The 21,184-nt window shown below is 46.9% G+C and overlaps 2 protein-coding genes and 1 long non-coding RNA gene across 4 annotated transcripts; 2 read left to right on the top strand and 1 right to left on the bottom strand.

Moving 5' to 3' along the window:
• The first annotated feature begins 429 nt into the window (after positions 1–429).
• Positions 430–4,751, top strand: coq2 (coenzyme Q2 4-hydroxybenzoate polyprenyltransferase). The gene is made up of 8 exons (XM_064297437.1): positions 430–568; positions 1,019–1,376; positions 1,862–2,028; positions 2,599–2,720; positions 2,853–2,938; positions 3,062–3,195; positions 3,545–3,733; positions 4,296–4,751. The coding sequence occupies exons 2-8, from the start codon at positions 1,061–1,063 to the stop codon at positions 4,449–4,451; spliced, it is 1,170 nt and encodes a 389-aa protein (XP_064153507.1). The 5' UTR covers positions 430–568; positions 1,019–1,060; the 3' UTR covers positions 4,452–4,751.
• Positions 4,752–9,668: 4,917 nt separating this feature from the next.
• Positions 9,669–20,191, top strand: LOC135233654 (inactive tyrosine-protein kinase PRAG1-like). 2 transcript variants are annotated; one of them, XM_064297436.1, is made up of 6 exons: positions 9,669–9,952; positions 12,206–12,567; positions 12,894–14,509; positions 15,529–15,689; positions 17,727–18,472; positions 19,088–20,191. In XM_064297436.1, exons 2-6 carry the CDS (start codon positions 12,319–12,321, stop codon positions 20,117–20,119), a joined length of 3,804 nt encoding a protein of 1,267 aa, XP_064153506.1. In that variant the 5' UTR covers positions 9,669–9,952; positions 12,206–12,318; the 3' UTR covers positions 20,120–20,191. The 2 variants fall into 2 exon arrangements, with proteins under 2 accessions (XP_064153506.1, XP_064153505.1); XM_064297435.1 differs by lacking the exon at positions 9,669–9,952 and adding an exon at positions 9,987–10,145.
• On the bottom strand, positions 20,165–20,537 carry LOC135233655 (uncharacterized). Its single transcript, XR_010323909.1, has 3 exons — positions 20,416–20,537; positions 20,324–20,342; positions 20,165–20,264 (listed from the first exon to the last, which is right to left on the bottom strand). It is a non-coding gene; the product is annotated as an uncharacterized LOC135233655 (long non-coding RNA).
• Between the last annotated feature and the right edge of the window lie 647 nt (positions 20,538–21,184).

Below are 21,184 nucleotides of genomic sequence, written 5' to 3'. Positions count from 1 at the left end.
GAGACAGATAACGCATGCTGTATTGTATTTCTGTTGTCACATATGTTATGCTGAAGGTCTTTGATAGTGTCCTTTGCATCTGGAATTGAAAAATTCTTGTTTAAGCCTCCAGGGCACAATTTCACATTCTATGATGAGACACTGTGAAAAATGCGATGACAGAACTCCATGAGAATCAGCCTGCTTATTGTACAGTCGACACATGCATTTTCTACGTTAAAGGCATACTACGCAGGATTTTACCTTGAAAGTATTATTTAAAAAACCATGCTCAGTCATGCCTATGATGCACTGGCAGGCATTCAGAAAGGTTTTTGTCGATATTTGGTCATGTTAAAGTGGAAGCTCGAACTACATCGTGTTATGCATGTATAATAGATGTAATGCATAACTTAATTGAACGTAATCGTTATGTAAAATATGAATTAAACTTTGTTTCTGCTCGTAGCAAGGGGGAAAACCGTTGCCCTTCATGCGGAACCAAAGGTAGCCGTCCACATTTCTGAGGGAAGACGCACGTAACTCACGTGGTGTTTACGGAAGTCACTTACGTTCTTCTGCTATTACTGTAAGTCTAACTTTACCAGAGTACAAACTGTATATAGACACTTTTAATTAATTAATTAAAAACGAGCCCTGTTTGTGTAAACAGTTGTAAATACGAAGTTATCGTTAGTCTTCCCTTTCGCACATAAAGCATAAGACAGTTGGCTATCCGAGAACAGCTAGTTCGATTAATGGTCATTTATAAATGTAAATTTTAGTCTAATGTTTTTACAATAACCAGCTTTTATGTATTGGTCTCAATCGGACAAAGTCGCTGTCATTTTCAGAAAGTTTTTTAAATACGAGGAAAGCCCAAAGCCAGCAGTCGAACGAACAAAGAGACAGAGGAAATGTCCTGCTAAGCACTTTCTTTGACAGAATGTGTGCGGTTGCTCCATTGTAAAACAGCTCCCATTTACAAAAAAAAAAGACTTAGAATGTAAGCTGGTTTGCCTGTTTCCCTTCATCTCAGGTTTGACAGGTCTTCTAATGAGGAGTTTGAAGAACAGATATTATGATCCTTCCTAAATCTACACGGCTCTCTCTCCTCTTCTTAAGAAGATTTCACCCTGGAACTTGCTTCTCCTGCCTTTCAATCGACCACAGACCCAGAAACAGAGAGACGGAAAATGGGGTGTTTAGAACCCAGGGGAAAAGTTTGTTTAATTCCACTTTTCGCACGCAAGGCTCGTGGTCACACCTCTTGTCCAAACTGGACACTGGTCTTGGTGAGAGACGATCGTTCAGCCTGTCTGCTGCCGGGATCGTTAACTCTGCACCGGTGGCTGTTCAGCCCTACCTCCGGCTTATGAGACTGGACAAACCGATCGGTGAGTCACTTAAGTTTCGGCATTGCTAAAAAGCAGGGTTTTTTTGGTTTTGTTTGTAGAAATACAGTTTTGCAGGCGTTGTGTTGCATTTTTATTTGAGTTGAATTTTCAGTACACTTCATAAAGCATCTCATAAATTTCCATTACTGTATTTAAAGTCTTGTTCAACTTTGCTGGTTCGTTAAGGTTTGAAATAATCAAAACATTGGAAGCATATGTAAACATTATTAGATCCAGGACACACATAAAATAGTGTAAATAAAAACCGAAGCAGGCGTGCAGTGGTAGATTTGAGGATGATGATGAGGAGGGAGATGTTACTGGCTGACTGAGTGTGTTTGCTGCAGGGACGTGGCTGCTCTACCTGCCCTGCTCATGGAGCATTGTTATTGGCTGACTGAGTGTGTTTGCTGCAGGGACATGGCTGCTCTACCTGCCCTGCTCATGGAGCATTGTTATTGGCTGACTGAGTGTGTTTGCTGCAGGGACGTGGCTGCTGTACCTGCCCTGCACCTGGAGCATTGCTCTGGCGGCTGACCCCGGCTGCCTGCCTGACCTGGCCATGCTCATGCTGTTTGGGACGGGGGCCGTACTGATGAGGGGCGCGGGGTGCACCATCAACGACATGTGGGACAAGGACTTCGACAAGAAGGTACCTCTGCCAGGGACAAAATCATTTATGTACAATGACACAAGTGCTGCGTTGATATTCATTTTTTAGATGGGTGATTGTTAAATAATGTCCAGTAGAACCTCTAAGATATTAAAGCATTGAGAATGAAGATTACTCAGAAATGAAATGCTTGATGACATTATTGAGGTGCCAGAAATGTGCATGTAGCAATTCTGCATCTTCCAGGCATGATTAAATTGCCAAGTCTGATCAGACTGGCTGCAGTGAAACCCAGCCCCCACCCCAGCCACAGATAGTTTGTTAAACTAAGCTCTTCTGCAGCTGCGCTGCATGTGCTTTAGTCTGTAATTACAAAATCACCAGCATTTATTTTGACTCCTCGTTTGTGACTGCTGGAGCCTGACTGCTGTGATGTGGAGATGGGGCCTTGTGATTGCTTTTGTTTTGCTTTCAGCTTAACATTCTCTGTAGGAGATATTCAAGGGTGTGTTTGTTCTCAAAGGTCCTAATGACCACAGAAGCCCCCCTCCCCCTGCTCTGAGGGTTGCCGTGGGGACTCAGAGCTCCTAACCTGTGTGGCTTTGTCAGGTGACCAGGACAGCCAGTCGGCCAATCGCCTCCGGGGAGATCTCTCAGCTGCAAGCTCTCTCTTTCCTCGGGGTCCAGCTGACCTCAGCGCTGGCTGTGCTGCTGTCTCTCAACTACTACAGGTGAGTGACCTGCCAGGTGGGGTTCCCCAGTCAGTGAAATGCTGTGACCTGCAGGTGGGGTTCCCCAGCCGGTGCGTGTTGATGTGTTTTAGAAGTTTTAAACGCTGTTGTGTTTTTTGCTGCTTTTTGCAGCATCGCCCTTGGTGCTGCTTCGTTGTCACTGGTGGTGAGTTATCCTCTGATGAAGAGGATCACGTACTGGCCCCAGATTGTGTTGGGTATGTCCTTACGTACAGCTCTTCTACCTCAGTGACACGTTGAGATTGTTTTCATGTGTAGTGTAGCTGGCTAAGAGCAGCATCCACCCTGGAAGACCTGTGAAAGTCTCACCTGCTTTTCAGGATTTGCCTTTAACTGGGGAGCCCTGCTGGGCTGGTCTGCTGTGAAGGGGTCCTGTGATTGGTCAGTTTGCCTGCCTCTCTACTTCTCTGGGGTGATGTGGACATTGGTGTACGACACCATCTATGCCCATCAGGTCAGTCAGACATGTCCCAGAATGCACTGGATCACAGCTTTCATATCTGAGATTGTCGCTGAGTCGAGCTCTCTTTAGTGCTTGTAGTGTGCTGCTGAGTACTCATATACAGCTGGTGACACCAGGATGAACATGTGACTCAGGGCATGTACTGATCATGTTTAGCATAGATGTTCCATTTCGTAACAGTGTCTCTCGACCCTTTCCTCGTGAATATTCTAGGGGAAGACACAACCTTGTAATGAATGCGAAAACTAAGCAGCCCAAGCAGATTACTACTATTCGCCTCAGTGCTTGGTGGATTGCAGTGTTCTTCCCTGGGTTCCATGTTCGTTCTCATGTTTCTCAGGACAAGGCCGATGACGTCCTGGTCGGGGTGAAGTCCACCGCTCTGAGGTTTGGGGAGCAGACCAAGCTGTGGCTGAGCGGCTTCACCGGGGCCATGCTGGGGGGGCTGGTGCTCACGGGGGTCAACGCCCAGCAGACCCTGCCGTACTACGCCGCCGTTTCCATGGCAGCCCTTCACCTCTCCCGCCAGGTGTGATGTTACAGCAGAGCACAGCGCTGCAGTGTCAGCACACACACACACACACACACACACACACACACACACAGTAATGCACACACTACACGCACACACACACACACACTAATGCACACACTAATGCACACACACACACACACACACGCACACACACACACACACACACACAGTAATGCACACACACACACACTAATGCACACACTACACACACACACACACACACACACTACACGGTGAATACTCATCCGGCTGCACGAACAGTGCCGTTGCCATCACACATGAAATGGCCTAAATTACTGTATCTGCTCTGCAAAGCAAGATCATTGTTTCAGCTCTTCCATACGACCTGAGTTGTAAAGCCCGTAAGGGCATGTGGGGGTGCATTGAGAGCTGATAGGGAATATAATCACTCTGCAGTATAACACCACACAGTAGCGCTATGCAGGCATTGTGGGGTATTGCTGTCTTTAAAGTCAAACTTGCATTGCCCTGTTTTCTTTATATGCTTGTAAGAGTTGTTCCAGGATTGATATCCACGCTTCTTTGTGTCCCACAGATCTACACCTTAGACATCAACAAGCCTGAGGACTGCTGGAAGAAGTTTGTCTCCAACCGTAATCTCGGACTTCTTCTGTTTTTAGGAATAGTTATTGGAAATTTGTGGAAAACAAGAAATGATATTTTATTAGAAAATGGGAGAAAAGAGGAATAAAATTATTTGGGATGTGTTATAGGTATTGTGGACATTATTTATAGACTGAGAAATGCTTTTGAAGCACTTTTGCTTATTTATTCTTGCCATGTAGAGATCTGGCCACTAGGTGTCAGCAGAAGAGCATAAAATGCATGAGTGGTCGTAGACAAAGCCAAAGTGTGAGATTGAATTCCGTACATCCTGTCATTTTATGAGTTATATTACATTTGTCTATTATTTTAATGGCTTAATTATTTTAAACATTTAACACCAAAAATTAATTAAGATAATTGTACATGAAATAAAAACTTTACTAAAGATGGTGGATTAATTGCCATGTATTCAAACACAAACCCAGCCCATTATTTTTTAAATATCATGTTTATTCTCCCTTTTTTATGTTCATGTGCACATTACCATGTTACTGTGAAGGTGCTCTGCCCACCTGTTACATTACAGCCACATAGCACACACTCGTATCCACAGCGACTAAAGGGAATACCAGGATTAGTATCAGGAATACAAAGTGCAGTGTCACCAAGACGTCTCAGAAGGCTTGTCTTTCCTCATGGACTATCATGTTAACGGACAAAACAATAAATGAGTCTTGTAAGCGGTTACCACTATATGGCTAACTATAGTTCAGTATCTTCTGCTGTCTTCTAAAGAATGCCTCCTGTCCCTCCTTCCACAACACCACATGAAACATCCCAGATCTCAGGCCTGCTATGCGACAGTTTCTGTTGAAATAAGTGCCGTACAAGTAAAATTTAATTGAATATTTTTCAATTAACAGACATAAAAAGACAGATGATAAAAGGCAAACTGATCTCAAGATAGTTGGGAATGTGTCATATGCTTTGTGTTCAGTTGTCATGGTTACTGAAAGAGATGGAAAAAAGAAGGCTTAATTATAACATAATTGACAAATGAAAAAAATTGAAGTGAGAAAGTCGATATGTAAAACAAATAGTAAATAACAGTATTGTGCAAATTGTCTTGCAATATTGCAATTGTCCTGCCAATATAGCACACAAGTGTTTTAGTGGGAAAGTTAAAAAAATGAAAAAAGAAAGACCCTTGTGCGGTACCTCAGTGTATGTGGGAAAGGCTTAATTTGGTATGGTCAGTGTGACAGGTACTCTTTGAAGGTATGAAATGTGAGAGGGTGTGACATTAATTCATAGACTTAGGCGTGTGATAAATCTTCTAACGGATGTAATCTCTTAGAAGATTTCACCTTCGCAAAGTGGAAAGTTTGCTTGCATTTGTTGGTGATATTAACAGAACCAAGTATGAAATTTGTGTTTTGGATGGAAGGGTTGAGTAATGGGAGGTTACTGAAAAAAACAAAGTGACGGAGAGTGTGCATTCCGAGATGCTCTGCTGATCACTTCTGTCTAATCTCCTTGGCATCTGTAACTGAAGCCCGTAATGGTGCTTTTCCTTACGAGCAGTTCAGCCGGCTGAGACAGTGCATTGCTAGATTGACTGTGGTCATTAAGAACCCAGAAAATGGATCCATTCACACTCTTAGGCAATATGTGGAGCTCAAACGCGAAGCTGATTGATAGGATCTTGCATGGTGCATTCTCTATGATCCATAATGCCCCCCCCCCTCCCATTGTCATATCTCTGTGAAGCAGCGAAGACATAATGCCCCCCCCCCTCCCCCAGATCGACTCCGACCCGTACCAGTGCTGTCTGTGGCCCCCAGGAGCAGCGCATAACGGGCTTAGGGTCGCTCAGGGATATGGGAGGGATACAAACCCTGCCCTGGACCTGTCGAAGTGTCCTTGAGCAAGACACCTAACCCCTAACTGCTCTGGCGAATGAAAGGCATCAATTGTAAAGCGCTTTGGATAAAAGCTCTATAAAAATGCAGTCCATTTACAATTCTGAATTCCATACAGACGGTAGGAATTGTTGCTCGAGTAACTCCTGGTGGCCGTCCGGGTGCCTGTGTCTGGCTCTCTCTGAGCACACGTATGACTGGGTCTCCTCCGCCCCTGCTCTGCATTTGCACAGCTTGCAGGTACGGTGTGAAAAGAAGCAGTCGCTGGCAGGCTAAACTCACTACATCTGTGCCGGCAGCAGGGACTATGTGTGTGAGCTTGCCTGTACGTAGGCTGTGAATTGGACATGCCAGATTCAGGTGGGAATGAAGGTGCCAAGTTAAAAAAAAAAATATATATATATATGTATATATATATATATATATATATATATCCACAATTTGCAGATGCTGAAGTGCAGCTGAAACATGGCGCTTGTTTGGTTCAGCGAGGCTTTGTTAGGATTATCTGGGTGTGCTGGTTTTTGTAAACGTGCTTGCAGGACTGTAATCAGCTGGCTCTATGCTGTAGTGCTCACCCCTGCCTTTCTTACAGCTGCAGCATTGTGATATATCACCACACTGAGTCAGAGTAGCGCCCTGTTCTACTCCAGAGCTGCTGCCCTCACTGCCAAAACCAGCAGAGCCGGGGAAAAAGTCAAAACTCGTTTAAACGGAGGGTTATGGATCCATACGAACCCCCCACTGTCCCACATAATGCATTTTACACATTCAGTTTTTGTATACATGCATTTCCATTATTGTTTTTCTATTTCATAATCCTGCTTAAAGCTGCAGGTATCACAAAATGGCTGCCTTGGTAGTTCAACTAACACCCACTAGATTTTTCACATTTTAATTAATAAATTAACAGGAAAAGTCTTGTCAGTTTCAGACCTGAATGCAAACCCTTTTCTGAAACTTCCCCTAAATGGCTGTGATGTTTATAGGGAGTATCTGTGCAATGGTTTCTCATAGATTTCTCGTTTATTTGACATTAATTGGTGCCCTTTGCAGAAAATGTAATAGTAAAAAAGCACAAGAGTACATCATTAGGAGGAATCCTGTCTTGCCACGTCTGCACTTCAGAAACCTCAAATGCACCTAGTGATGCTTTTTTCCCTTGATGGTTTCTGAGCTGGAAACATGAAACACTCCGAGCAAAACAAGGCACACTCTTTTCTTTCCTGTCAGCAGAACTGACTGACAGTTACACTGAGGATACTTTCTTTGAAAAACTTTCCTCAACGAGACAAGAACAATGGCTCTTAATCAGGACAGGAGCCAGTTCCACTTCCTGTCTTCATTTTTGGACCCCCAACTCATATATTCTCTTACTTCTCTCTTTCCATTTTGTGCTCACTTTTTGTACCAATGATAAAACCAGAAACAACAGGTTCAGTCAACTGGTCTATGCATAAATAATCTATTCTATATTTAAGTGCAGTTGGTTTCATGTCAGATGGACAGTGGCCTGAATGTGTAAGTATTGGTATATCTGTGCAGACGTGTGTGTGTGTGTGTGTGTGTGTGTAAGAGAGAGTGTGTTTATGTAGACATAAAATTAACTTGGCTGCAGATTTGGAGAATTAATAATTAGGGGACCAGGTTTTGTTCCAATTTTGTTTTTCATTTTTTAGAGAGGCTGTGACTATTTTGAATGAAAAATGAAGTAGTATGGAGTGTTACTCTATATTGTACCAAAGAGACATTTTGTTATTGGGTTTACACGCCAGGAATGCAACATTAGCTAACTAATTAGCGCTGAGCCAGAACATGAACACAGGCAAATCCGCCTCTGAGTGAAGATGCTGAGATGGAGACAGAGAAGACATGCTTTAATGAGGGCCTGTCAGCAAGCTGCACGCATGCCAGCCAGAGGAAGCAGATCAGGCTGTAAAATATTCATCACATCAATGAGAAAGGAGACTATGAAACAGCTCTTACTACAGACATGAGCCCATGAATTCAACAGTCTGCAGATGTAGTTAGTTTAGCCCTCCCCCAGTCCAGAGACATGCAGGTAGGCTAATTGGTGACTCTAAATTGCCCATAGGTATGAGCATGTGAGTGGATGGTGTGAGCGCCCTGTGATAGATTGGCGACCTGCCTAGGGTGTTTCCTGCCCAGTGCATGCTGGGATAGGCTCCAGCACCCCCGCGACCTTGACCAGGAATAAGAGGATACAGATAATGGATGGATGGATTAATGTATGCCAGATATACTCAGGTCATGTGCATTGTATATTAAGGAGGACATTTCTTGTGCAAACAAGAGCAACAGGGGATGACATTTTCATATATGACATGACATTCTTGGAACATCACACAAACTCACACAGACAAAATGTGTCAGTGTTTGCAGCAGTGAGACACAACGGATCATGTGCAAGCTGAAGCCCCTGGTGTGACGCTCAAACCCATGTCTGACAGTTTGGATGAAGTGCTGGACGATGGTTTACTTGAATTGCAATAGGACATGAGATTTCCCCGCTGATCACCCTGTCTGTGAGCACAGTGATGTCTGGGTCTTGCGTCCGGCCCCTTTAGGGGGGTAGCTGTGCTCCTCTGAATGAGCTCAATCCCAGACGGCAGGGACCTCTGGGAGTTCCCCCTTTCAGAACTCTGCAGGCTGTTCTGTTCCTTCACGCATCGCTAAACGCATAATCACTAAAAATCTAACAATTTAGAGCACATGTAGTATGCAAATGGCTGTCCTTGTCCACAACCTATAGGTAAAACCTGTTTCCTTCTACATACAAGAATAACAGAACATTAGCACTATCAATAGCGGTTCAGTCATAAGCTATAATCTTAATGCTGATACAGGACAAACTTGTTTTGACCCACGATATAAAATAAATGTCCTGAGATTTGAACAACGGTCTTTACAGATGCTTCAGGATCTAAATAAAGCATACATACACGCTGTTGAAAATCATAGCCAAAATCATTTACAAAAAAAAAAAAATTGAACTCTGATGGAGGCTTTATCAGCACCTGAAAGTAAAGGCAGCAGGAGAATAATGGACATTCGTCCGTTCGACGTTACGTGAGCTGCAGGAGTTGTATGTGGGCTAAGTGTAAAAATCCGTTTAATATTATTTTTATTAGAACTATTTCCTATGATGCACCTGGCAGGTCGTCAGAAACTTCTGCTGGCCGAATACTAAAATATCAAATCACACACTAATTGAGCGCATAGGCTACGCTAAAACTGAAAAAGAAACTATCACTTTAAGGAGCTTGGCACTACTACAGGTAAAACAGAGTTCCAAAGATTTCAATACACGGAAAGGGAAATATACCCTCGCGTAGGCTATTAAGACGTAAAGATGTATCTTGGTTTTTTTCACCCGAAATTATTATAGCCTACTATTATAATTCTCGACGTCATAACACGGATGCTTACAGATACAGCTTTGGTTTAAGTCCGTCATGGTGGGCATGTCATTTCTCACGCGGAGCTCCTCCCCTGTTGCCGGAGCTCTGCACACTTTTCCCCCAAACCTTATCAGCTTTGCAGAGCTCCTGCTGCAAGAGGGCTCCTCGTGGTGGAATCTGTGGCTGATGGAGCGGTGTCCAGCAGATATGTACGCAACTAGAATCTGAATTAGCAAATGGTCAACTAGTTTCGGTGAGGATATTTGCTGCGGGCACGCAGGTCTGTGGAAGATTGGCCACAGGTGAGTAAAATGAGGAGGCGTAACATTAATCGATTGCAGATGTCACCCGGTATGCTGGACGCGTACAGGTCACTATAGTATCAGTGTGACAAACAGCGAATTCTTGCTGAGCGGCAGTCCTTTCCAAAACTACGCATCTGCAGGCCTGTAAATCACGGAATAAGGCAACGGCTCGTCGCGCGGTTAATACTTGGTAACTGAACGATCGTGTTATTGTATTTGATAGGCTATTGTGATTGTTTAGCCTATGCGTGACGAATTATGTAAAATTGCTCAGTCGTTAATTTTATGTTTTGTCAGGAATCATCATTTCCCTAGGAGCTTGGAAATTCAAAATTTATTTATTTATTTATTTTGTAGCATGAATATGTTATGGCTATCGGGGGACATGTAACGCTACATAATAATGCGGAACACATTAATCGTACAATGAAACACGTGTTTGATGCGCAGTCCAGATTTGTTCATGGTATGAAAACGGTAAAATTGTCATAAAGTCATTGCTAACGCAAATATCGGTAATGCTTATATAACCCAACAATGGCTTAGAATTAGTTGTCAGTTATTTAATCAGCATTTCTTTCTCTTTCATTTGTGGTTGAAATAATGAAGAGCGTTTCTAATCCACGCAAAGGTGTGTGTGTGTGTGTGTGTGAATTCCCCCGTGATCCTGTCTTGGCGATGTTCCCAAGCGTCCTTGTCAGAATTGCAGTTCTGCCCGTTTGAGTTGAGGTGCAGTGATAGGTTGTAGGTTGTCAGTGGCTGTTACTCTCGTAACGAAAGATCCACTCTGGTTTCATTATTTAAATCAAAATTTCCAAATCTAGGGAGCAGTGTGGTCCATTGCCAGCAGCACACACGCATTTGATGAATAGTGCTAAGACAAATCAATCACTGTACACACATGTTCAACTTAACGTCAGCAGGTGCAAGGTCTCACCTGAAATGTGGAGTTTGTTAGGTTTCGTCAAAATTGTTCGCCTTGTTTGGGACAACTCTTGTTATTTTCAGACTAAACCTAGTTGTGCTTTCTTCCATTGGGGAAATTTATTTATTTATTTATTTATTACCAAACTTCATACTTTAGACAAGTATTTTTGAAGTCATGATTGTGAACTAGTGAAGAATGTACTTTTCCAGACAAACTTAAGTTAAGAAAATGATTAGCTTCATAATATACACCAATTATCTAGCATAATGTTACATTGCATATGTGCTCCAATATTAGTAATAAATTTACTTGTGTGTGAAAGTATGTTAAATTTGGGTTTAAAGGCAGAAATTTGACTGTGACTGAAACAACTTTCCACTCTTCTAGACCATAGCGATATACTGAGATACCAAAGGGTGTGGGGTGGCTTAGCTTCAGCCGGAATGGTAACATCTCGCCTAGTTCTTAGAGGACTTCCACATCTGTTCCCTGATTGGCTGACCAGTCAGTCCGTGACCCCAGGAGTCGCATCCCTGAGGTTCTGCTGCAGTGTCATGTGCATCACAGTGTCTGACCACCCATGATTCTGCCATAACTGCCATAACTGGCATCGCATATCTGGGATCTGCTGCCTGTTCATTTGTGGCACCGGTCGCTTGATGGATTGTGTGACCAGCATAAAAGATTCCTCAGGCTGTTTACGCTCACGGTCGCTGTTCATAACCGGTGAAGAATGCAAGCGTGCCACTTTGTAGTGCCACTGAAGGGCTAAGTGAGTGTTATGCTGCTGGAGATTACATCACACTGAATGTAGGTTACATTAAATTTGGGAATTTCATGAGTGAGCATTTGTGGAGGCTTATGTCTTCCAAAATGTTAGGCTCAGCCTTGGCTGTAAATTACGTGTTTATATATATATATATATATATATACCTTCAGTATATTTAACCCTGTTTATCAATTTATAATATAAATTAAGAACATAGAATAACATAGAATTTTGTTCCTTGTAGCACCCAATGATAAAGTGCACAAAAGGACTTGTGCTTATTGTTCAAGTTCATGTTAGCCATTCTGATTTGTCTTACTCAGTTTCCTTAGTCTTCCTCCAGTTCCACGTCTAATATCTTGAAAGAAATATGCCTTCTTGCATTAAAAATATGAGGATAGGTGCCGAGATTCAGGCTGACAGGCCCTGCTGTAAAGCCTAAAATCATTTTGTATCTGGGAAACGTTCAGAGCCTGTAAGGGAAACATTTTGAGCTTCTTGGTGTTGTTTGTTTCATGCCAGTCGCAGTCGTGTTTGTCTGTTATCTCTGCAGGACACTCCCAGAGGAAACCTCCTGAGGTCAGGTGACCAGGTAGCTGTGATTACACCATGTCAGAGGTCCTCCTGCCCAGTGGAACCTGGCAGTGATTAGCGCTGAAGAGGAAGATGTCTGCGTGCGGCAAATTTGCTGACCACTTGTGGAAACCAGGCTCCTGCAAGAACTGCTTCCACCCCAGCAGTGCCCACCGTTCCAATGGTGGTTTGGTCCAAGCCAAGGCCCGTGCAGACGCAGATGAGGATAACTGTGTGAACCTCTCCACCTCCTACTCAAAACCCACCATCGCTGTCAGGCCCACTGTGATGAACCCGGACACGTCAGACATGTTGACGGATGTCAACATGAACACTGAACAGGTTAGGCCTCAGCATGCTTCTCCGTGTGCTTTTTCAAGGCCTAAAATGTGAAAGGTTTCTATCATGAGAAAAGCAGCAGATGGTCATATCAACTGTGCTGCCTTACAGAATAATTCTTGTTATGTCTGATACTTCTTATGGGGGCTATAAAAGCCATTGTTCAGATAAGATAAGAAGCTTTATTTCTTTTGAGATGGAGGTTTGAGATGACTATTAAGCTTACTGCATGACACTAGAACTATAAATGATAAAAATATTGCTTACGTGGTTTTGCACTTATCAGAATGCTGTAGGAGTTTTATATGGGTATCTTCCTTCTGTTTCAGGATAACCAGAAGTACGTAATGGACAAGCTCAGCCTGATGGAGATGCTGGAACTTTCTCCCTTCTATAGAGGCAAAAACGGCTGCAGCAGATCGCTGAGAGAGGTTGTTATGCAAAACGCCGCCTCTGGGAAAGTGGACTACTTTTGCAGGTTCTCCTGTGATTCTCTGTCCTGCTCAGCCCACCAGCCCGAGACGCGGTTTGTCAGCAGCGTCCCGGTGGAAGGACAGGGGCCCCTGGCTCTGAGGGAGTGTGGTGCCAGCGCTGCATCCAGGCCTCAGGTCACTGATCCTGTGAAGAGCAGCAGCCCCACCAGGGCTTCTGTACAGGAGCCTGAGAGAACAGCGCCCTCCTCTGGAAGCTGTGAGGAACACAGGGGCATCGTTTCAGACGGACTGGCAGCACAGAAGCAGCAGGCTGCCCTGGCCAATGCCATGGACATTGTTGCCACGGCCCCCACCAGCCCTGTCCAGTCCAGGAACACGGAGCCCCCAGATTCTTCCGGCAGTTTCTCCCTGGGCTGTGTGCCACTGGGGAGTCCAGATCACAGCTGCAGCTGTGGCAGCTCCCTGGGTGAGCTGCCTGGGGCACCAGGCCCCTGCTCCTGCCCCCGCTCCTGCCCCAGCCCTATGGACTCATCCAGCTGCTCCACAGGGCAGTCCTGGCCCCAAACAGTGCTCATTTTACCCAGCATGCCCTCAGACAGCGAGAGCATCACACTGCGTTCTGAGCCCATATATGCGGAGAGCACCAAACGCAAGAAGAAGGCCACTGTGGGGAGCCCTTCCCAGCAGCACTCTGCTCTGGAGGGGGCGCTGGCTGTGGACCTCCAGGGCCCCAGAAATCACAGCATGACTGGCAACACAGGAGGGCCAGGAGGGATTCTTTACCTGGCACGTTCAGGTTCAGCTGTAAGATTGCTGTGTCCACACTTAAGCTCCGCCTCCTGCAAAGACTCTGGGTGTTCCACCTTCCAGTGTTGCCATACCAGCACAGAGACCAACACAGGTCCTCTCAAGTGTAGGCCTCAAGTCAGCCCTCCCATTCCCCCCAAGAGGAGCTCTTCTTCTCCAAAATTTGAGCCTGCATGCCTCTCTCCTTCACCCCACCCGGAGGTGCATTCATACCCCAGCCCCCCCACGCAGCAGCTCTGCCTGTCCCAAGCCTGGAACAGAGACATGGGGGGGGTTCACTCCCCCATCCCTGCTGGGGAAGCCCTGGAACTGAGGAACGCTCAGAACCCCAAAACTGAGGAGCAAGAAGAGGAGGAAGGGGGAGAGTGTGGAACACCCAGGGCCTCCGACACAGCCTCTGTGTTACAGCCGAAGGATTGGTGTCCCACAGTGCACTGCAAGGAGAGCACCTCACCCGGCACAGCTCGCAGCGGGGTCAGTCCGCTGGGCCTGAACCGTCACCGAGGGAACAGGTTCACCAGCGGCACTTCCTGTACTGCAGCTCAGTCAGAGGGGAACAGTGGGAGCCACCACGACACCATGCCACCTCAACCCCCCCCCAGCGACACCATGCCACCTCAACCCCCCCCCAGCGACACCATGCCACCTCAACCCCCCCCCAGCGACACCATGCCACCTCCACCTCCCCCCAAGAAACACCACAGGTCAGAGCTCCATCTTAGCAGAAGGATGCTTCTCCTGCATTTTTACTGTTCAAATGCATGCAGTTATAACCGTTCCCATACACCACATCTCTTCATAAAGCAGTGACACTGTGATGCGTGTTGTGATGTTATGGTGTTGTTCTGCACCTCCTGGTCCTGGTGCTGTTGTTAAGGTCAATGGAATCATGAACTCAGCGAATATGAAGACATTTTGGCCACAAAACCTGAATGATTTTGGAGGGTACTGCTGTACATTCATGTGATGGAACTGAGACCTTGAACAGAGCCTGAATAGAGCACGTGCCTCTCTCCTGCTTGACTTACAGCACTGGGCTGAAGTGCACCCATTTATGACATACAGCATCCAATGATGAGGCTACAAATTTCTAAATAATTTATTGCTACCACAAATAAAGATTTGGCTGTAAATTATTTAACACTGACTGCACTCTCATACATGCATGTAAGATTGATGGCTTATTTCGGGCCTCTTGATCAAAATAAGACCAGTTTTCCTAAACCAGTAGAGCTGCCGCACGTTCTCTGGTAATTCCCTCAAACAGCCACAGTTCCCTGACCACTGGCTCTGGCCAAACCTCTGTACTGAGAGGTTTGCCCAGCATGAAGGCTTGCACTCCAATGAAGTTTACATATACTCTTGATTATCATGGTTAAAAAAACCCCAATGTGAATTGTGCCTGCATAATGAAGGAACGGTTTGTTCATGCATCATAAATAACAGAACAATGGGCACTTAGGGTGTGGTATTGCTGCATTGCGACAGAAGCAGAAGTTTATGAACATGCAAACATTCAAAATGAAAAATGATATTTCTCAGCTAATATGGTCTCTCCATTGCTCAGAGAGTGCTTGTGGCTTGTAGGGCGTTGGCATGGGGATGGTCCTCAGTGCGCATAGCAAATGCCAGTCTTTGTCTCTCGGGTTGCAAAGTGTCCGGTAAGATCTTTGTCTCCCGGGTTGCAGGATGTCCGGTAAGATCTTTGTCTCCCGGGTTGCAGGATGTCCGGTACGATGCAGCAGCCCAACGCTGACCTGCAGACGAGAGCCTGGACGGACCATGTGGAGCACTTCACCCCACCATTCAGAACCCTGCCCGGAGGCTTCTGTGCCACTTCCTCTGATGGCCCCGCCTCCTTTCCCAGAATCCTCTCTGATGGGGGTGAGTGAGGCCAGTATCTCAGAACTTCCTGTGGCCAATCACATCATCAACAGTGACAGCAGCAGGCTGATTTCAAATGCCAGATTCTATCCGTAGAATGCACTTTCGAACTATACAGAGCACTGGTAGGATGTAAGTAAAAAATGGCTTGTAATGGGGAAGTAGCAGTAATTTTTGAAGTAGATGGGGAAGTAGCAGCATCCATGCTTTAAAAAAAAACCCCATAAGTCTGGAATTCTGCAGCAGACTCGAATAGGAATATAATTTTGGGGATTATGATCGGAGAGGTCATTGACCACATTGGCAACATAGAGCCCATCTTGAACATGGGTTGGGTTTTCCAGAGAGAAAATAAGGAATCCTTTCTCGTTTAGAGAAGGAAATACAGGTTTTTTCAGGCTTTGCACTTTGGAAGTCCCATCATGACTGACATAAAAGCATTGGCAGAGAAGGTAGGGTACATTACGCAGTGATGATGGAGAGGTTAAACCACGCACTCCCAGAATAATGTACCTTTGGATAAATTGCTTGTCAAATCCATTCTGGCTGATGCAAGCAATAGTCTAACTTGCAGTGAGAGAAATTCACACATAAAATTGGCATCGCTCTAAAGTGGCCGGGTTATTATTGGATGTACGATGTTCAGCAGGCAGACTCCTAGAGCTGGAGTTGAAGGGATGCAACGGAATGCCATCTGCTAACATAGGAGAACCCCCAACTCCACCGCCTTTGAACCTTTTCTGCTTTTTCTGATGTTTGCTTTTTTTTCCTCATTGGAAACCTGTTTTAGCTCTATCATGATAGCCAATCTCCTTTTCCCCAGTTCACTACAGCAGGTGGGGTGGGTGGGAGGGGAGGTTCTGTTAAAATTCCAATGTTATTATCCATCAGTGCAAATCATTGCCATGTTTCCCTCAAGTGTGAATCCAGTGCATGTTTTTCAAATCTTCTAAGGTCATCCATGTTTGACCCAGAGACCTAGTCCCTGTGTAGCCCTGTTAAATCACCTCATCCCCAGTGAAGAGGGAACATAGTCCTTTATGTGCTGTGACCATGTTCAGTGCTGTCTCCATGTTCAGTGCTGTCTCCATGTTCAGTGCTGTCTCCATGTTCAGTGCTGTCACCAAGTTCAGTGCTGTCTCCATGTTCAGTGCTGTCTCCATGTCCAGTGCTGTCGTGGCCCCGCCCGTTTGATATTGCTTCCACTGCAGGCCGCTGCTCAGCTTTTGGAGCAGAGAAATGAAAGGGAAAGGCTCTTTAAAAAGCCCCACACAGTGCACACACATTCCAAGGAGAACAGCCAAAGACAGATGATTAGAGCTCTCTGCATATTAATTTGAGAGAGACTTTTTCTTGCTCAGATCTCAAGGTTTCCTGATTCTTCCTTTTCTGAAGCACTCAATTATAAGCCCATGGAGTCTATTTTGACACAATACAAGGAACCCTCCATAACCCATAAACCATATGTGGTTTTTGTGACATATGGTGACTTGAGTATGCTCATCACTTTTTTCAAAAATATTTTTTCAATTTAACTTTTATTTTGCCAGGTTGGTCCCACTGAGATTAAAATCTTGTTTACAAGAGAGACCTGGCCAGGAAGGATAATGACTTTACTTACAGACAACACAATATAAAAGCACACAAAAATCACAAGGAATAGTAAAATGTGCAAAAATACCATCAAAACAATTTTTCTTTTTCCAATAGAATATGTTCACAGCCTCTTTACAATCGCTGTAAATTCACAGAGAGTGACTGAGCTGTGGGGCTTTATCCCATTCTGAAGGCTGTTCCAGAACACAGAAAGGGCTACTGGCCAAACTCAGCGTGACCTTTTGGAACAGCAGAGCTACCAAATCCATGTGTGAGAAGACGACAGGTTCTGCCTTTTCTCTGGACACGGCGACTGCGTTTGCTACACTCCTCCATCATAACGTCCTGTTAGTGGGCCTGAGCAAATAGCTCTTTTAGATTGTTTGTACCTCAGATTGTTTTGTGGAAATGTTTAATTGGAATGTTTCTGTTCTTTCTCAGGTGGCCCCTTCTTGCCCAGCCTGTCGGTGTGTCTGACCCCCCCTCTGGTGTGGCCTCTTCCAGACGCGCCCCCCAGCAGCAGCCCAGGCCTGTCCCAGCAGCCCCCTCCTCTTCCTGAGAAGAGGCTGGTGAACCGCTGTGTATCCGGGTCCATAACCGGGTTCTTATTCGGGTCCATATCCGGGCCCCGCAGCGAGGGGGGGAGGCGACTGAGCGCCCCAAACCCCCGTTCCCCCCCCAGCTGGTCAGAGGGCGACGTCTCTACGACGACAACCCTGCTGAACCCGCACTCTCCCGCAGAGTCCCAGGAGCATGCTCAGACGACGCTGAGCCACGCCCTGCCCCCCCGCACGCTGGCCCAGCCACTCGAACAGGGACATCACCCCTGTAGGGCCGTCACCTCCTGCTTTTCCTCCCCCTCCTCCCCCTCCTGCTCCTCCTCCCCACCCTCACTCAGTGCGCCCCCTGCTGGCTCTGGCCTCCACCTGCAGATGCTCCTCAGTAACACGGACAGCCGCGAGGGCGTGTACTCCAAATTGGGCGGTCTGTACGCCGAGTCGCTGCGGCGACTGGCGCTGAAGTGTGAGGAGCACTTCACGCGCAGCCAGAGGAACCCGCTGCGGTTCGACGAGAGCAGCTGGTCGCTGTTCAAGCTCACCTGCAGCACACCCTGCTGCCACGCCGCAGACGCCATCTACTACTCCGCCTCCTGCTCCTCCGACCCCCGCAGCCCCTACGCAGTCAAGGTAACCGCCATCCCATAATGCACTTCACTCCTGCAGGCCCTGCGCAGTCAAGGTAACCGCTATCCCATAATGCACTTCACTCCTGCAGCCCCTACTCAGTGAAGGTAACACCTGTCCCATAATGCACTTCACCCCCGCAGCCCCTACACAGTGAAGGTAACACCTGTCCCATAATGCACTTCACTCCCGCAGCCCCTACACAGTGAAAGTAACCGCCATCCCATACTGCAGTTCACCACCCGACGTTTACATGCAGGTACAATTGTAAAAGCTTGTACTGTCAAGGTTATGTTCCAAATTATTCCCATATGACTATTTCTCCTGTGGGTCAACGTCTTTGGTAATAGGCTGGTTTTCGTTTAGTGGAATTTGAATTGGAGATTGTAGTAATATTTTTTAAAGAGAAAAGCATGTAATGTAGTAGAAATGCTCATTGCATGCTCTACATATGTTATAGTCCAGTGTTGTGTCAGTTTGACACAGGACGAGCCCAGGCTTCATAAGGATTAAGGCAATGATTAGGCAGACTTTATTACAGGGTAAAGACTTCCCAGACATAGCTGCTGCTCAGCTCAGATGCTGACTGTTACTGTTGCGTTTGCTTTGCATTTTCAGATCTGTAGGAGCCCCAGTGAGGATGCCAAGCAGGGCCACCTGTACGGGCTGTCTGTGCAGCAGAGTTACCCTCCGCACTTCAACCTGCAGCAGGACTGCGGCCATTTTATTGCCCGCGTCCCCCACAGCATGCTGCCCCCGGAGGAGAACCAGCGCCACTGCGAGCAGGAGCGCGTGGTGGTCATCACCCGCGAGGTGCCCCGCCAGAGCGCCGCCGGGTTCGTCCAGCAGGGGGCAGCCTTTCACCGGAGCCACCCGGAGGTGTACGAGCGGCGCGTCTGCTTCCTGCTGCTGCAGCTCTGCAACGGGCTGGAGCACCTGAAGGAGCACGGCATCGCCCACGGCAACCTCTGCCTGGAGAACCTGCTGCTGGTGCCCCCCCCACACCAGCCCCCCGGCGGCGGCAACCAGAACCAGCTCCCCCGCCTGCTGGTGAGCGGCTTCGCCAAGGCGCAGCGCCACTCCGCGCCCCACCCCGCCGCCGACCCCCTGCTGACGGACCGCTCGCGCCTGGCCCCCGAGATCCTGTCCGCCTCCCAGTACCGCAAGTTCGACGAGTTCCAGACGGGCATCCTGATCTACGAGCTCCTGCACCAGCCTAACCCGTTCACAGCGAGCCCCGCACTGAAGGGGCAGGACTACCGCTGCGAGGACCTCCCCCCCGTCCCGCACGTGTCCCTGTACTCCGCCGGACTCCAGCGGCTGGCCCACCTGCTGCTGCACCCGGACCCCACCCAGCGCCTCCACATCCAGGGGGCTCGCCGCGCGCTGCAGAGCCTGCTGTGGGGGCCCCGGGGGGGCCTGCTGGAGCGGGACGGGCCCGGGGACGGCCCCCGCCACGAGGGCCCCCGCCACGAGCGCCTGCTCAGCTGGCTGGACGTCAAGCGGGCGCTGCTGATGATGAAGTTCGCCGAGCGGTCCCTGGAGCCCGAGCAGAGCGCCGAGCTGGAGGACTGGCTGTGCTGCCAGTACTTCTCCTCCGCCAACCCGCCAAACCTGTGCCATACCGCCGATCTGCTGTATGCCAACTAACGCACCCAACCCGCCACTAACGCACCCAACCCGCCAACCCGCCCACTAACGCACCCAACCCGCCAACCCGCCAACTAACGCACCCAACCCGCCCACTAACGCACCCAACCCGCCAACCCGCCAACTAACGCACCCAACCCGCCAACTAACTCACCCAACCCGCCCACTAACGCACCCAACCCGCCAACCCGCCAACTAACTCACCCAACAACCCGCCAAACCTCTGCCATACCGCCGATCTGCTCTAGGGCAACTAACATACCCAAACTGCCAACCCGCCAACTAATGCACCCAACCCGCCATACCGCCAATCTGCTCTACGGCAAATAACGCACCCAACCTGCCAACTAACTCTCCAAACCCGCCACCTAATGCACCCAACCCGCCAACTAACTCACCCAACCCGCCAACCCACCAACCCACCAAACCTCTGACACACCACCAATCTGCTCTATGTCGACTAACGCAATAATCGTGGGACGCGTTAATTTCAGTTTTGGCTTGGTGGAAAGACTTATTTCATTGAAAAATGCTAAATAAATTAATCTAAGGCTTCTGTTTAACCTATTTAAGCTGTGTGCTGTTCTGCCTTTAGCTTCGCGTGCCACATTTTCAGTTTTGCTCAATATTTGTCCTGAACTGTAGTGAACGTGAAATTCATAATGTTATATACAAAGCAATAGCATAATGTTATACACAGAAACATAGCACTTATTAACATTAAGTTAACATAAAGTTAAGAAAATGGAAGAACAAAATGGCAAAGCAAATTGATTAAGTTGACCCCAAACTATTTAATCAAAAGCATATGCAGTAAGTGGTCCTTACTGACATGATTTTGGTTAATTTTTTTAATGTTTTCATGATTTTTATTATTTATTTTTTTAAAAAGGTGCAGTGCCTTTTTTAGTGCCTTATGTGGCAATTTGTTAATTCATTGCAGAAATAGTGAGAAATCCAACTGTATATCTAACGTGATGCCACTGTAAATCTGCATTAGAACATTGGGAACTTATGAATTAAGTCAGACCTATGTGTGTATATTTTTTAAACACAAACACTTAT

The sequence above is a fragment of the Anguilla rostrata genome, chromosome 10, assembly GCF_018555375.3.
Source record: "Anguilla rostrata isolate EN2019 chromosome 10, ASM1855537v3, whole genome shotgun sequence".
NCBI lineage: Eukaryota > Metazoa > Chordata > Actinopteri > Anguilliformes > Anguillidae > Anguilla > Anguilla rostrata.
Note: the sequence above shows the minus strand (reverse complement) of the source record. Positions and strands in the feature narration are given on the sequence as shown.

Bases quoted from the DNA above. Each gene is read 5' to 3' on its own strand.
- LOC135233654 (XM_064297436.1), top strand. From the start codon at position 12,319: ATGTCTGCGTGCGGCAAATTTGCTGACCACTTGTGGAAACCAGGCTCC. The intron at 12,568-12,893 runs GTTAGGCCTCAG...CTTCTGTTTCAG, and splicing joins TCAACATGAACACTGAACAG to GATAACCAGAAGTACGTAAT. The intron at 14,510-15,528 runs GTCAGAGCTCCA...CCCGGGTTGCAG, and splicing joins CCCCCCAAGAAACACCACAG to GATGTCCGGTACGATGCAGC.
- coq2 (XM_064297437.1), top strand. From the start codon at position 1,061: ATGATCCTTCCTAAATCTACACGGCTCTCTCTCCTCTTCTTAAGAAGA. The intron at 1,377-1,861 runs GTGAGTCACTTA...TGTTTGCTGCAG, and splicing joins GAGACTGGACAAACCGATCG to GGACGTGGCTGCTGTACCTG. The intron at 2,029-2,598 runs GTACCTCTGCCA...TGGCTTTGTCAG, and splicing joins ACAAGGACTTCGACAAGAAG to GTGACCAGGACAGCCAGTCG.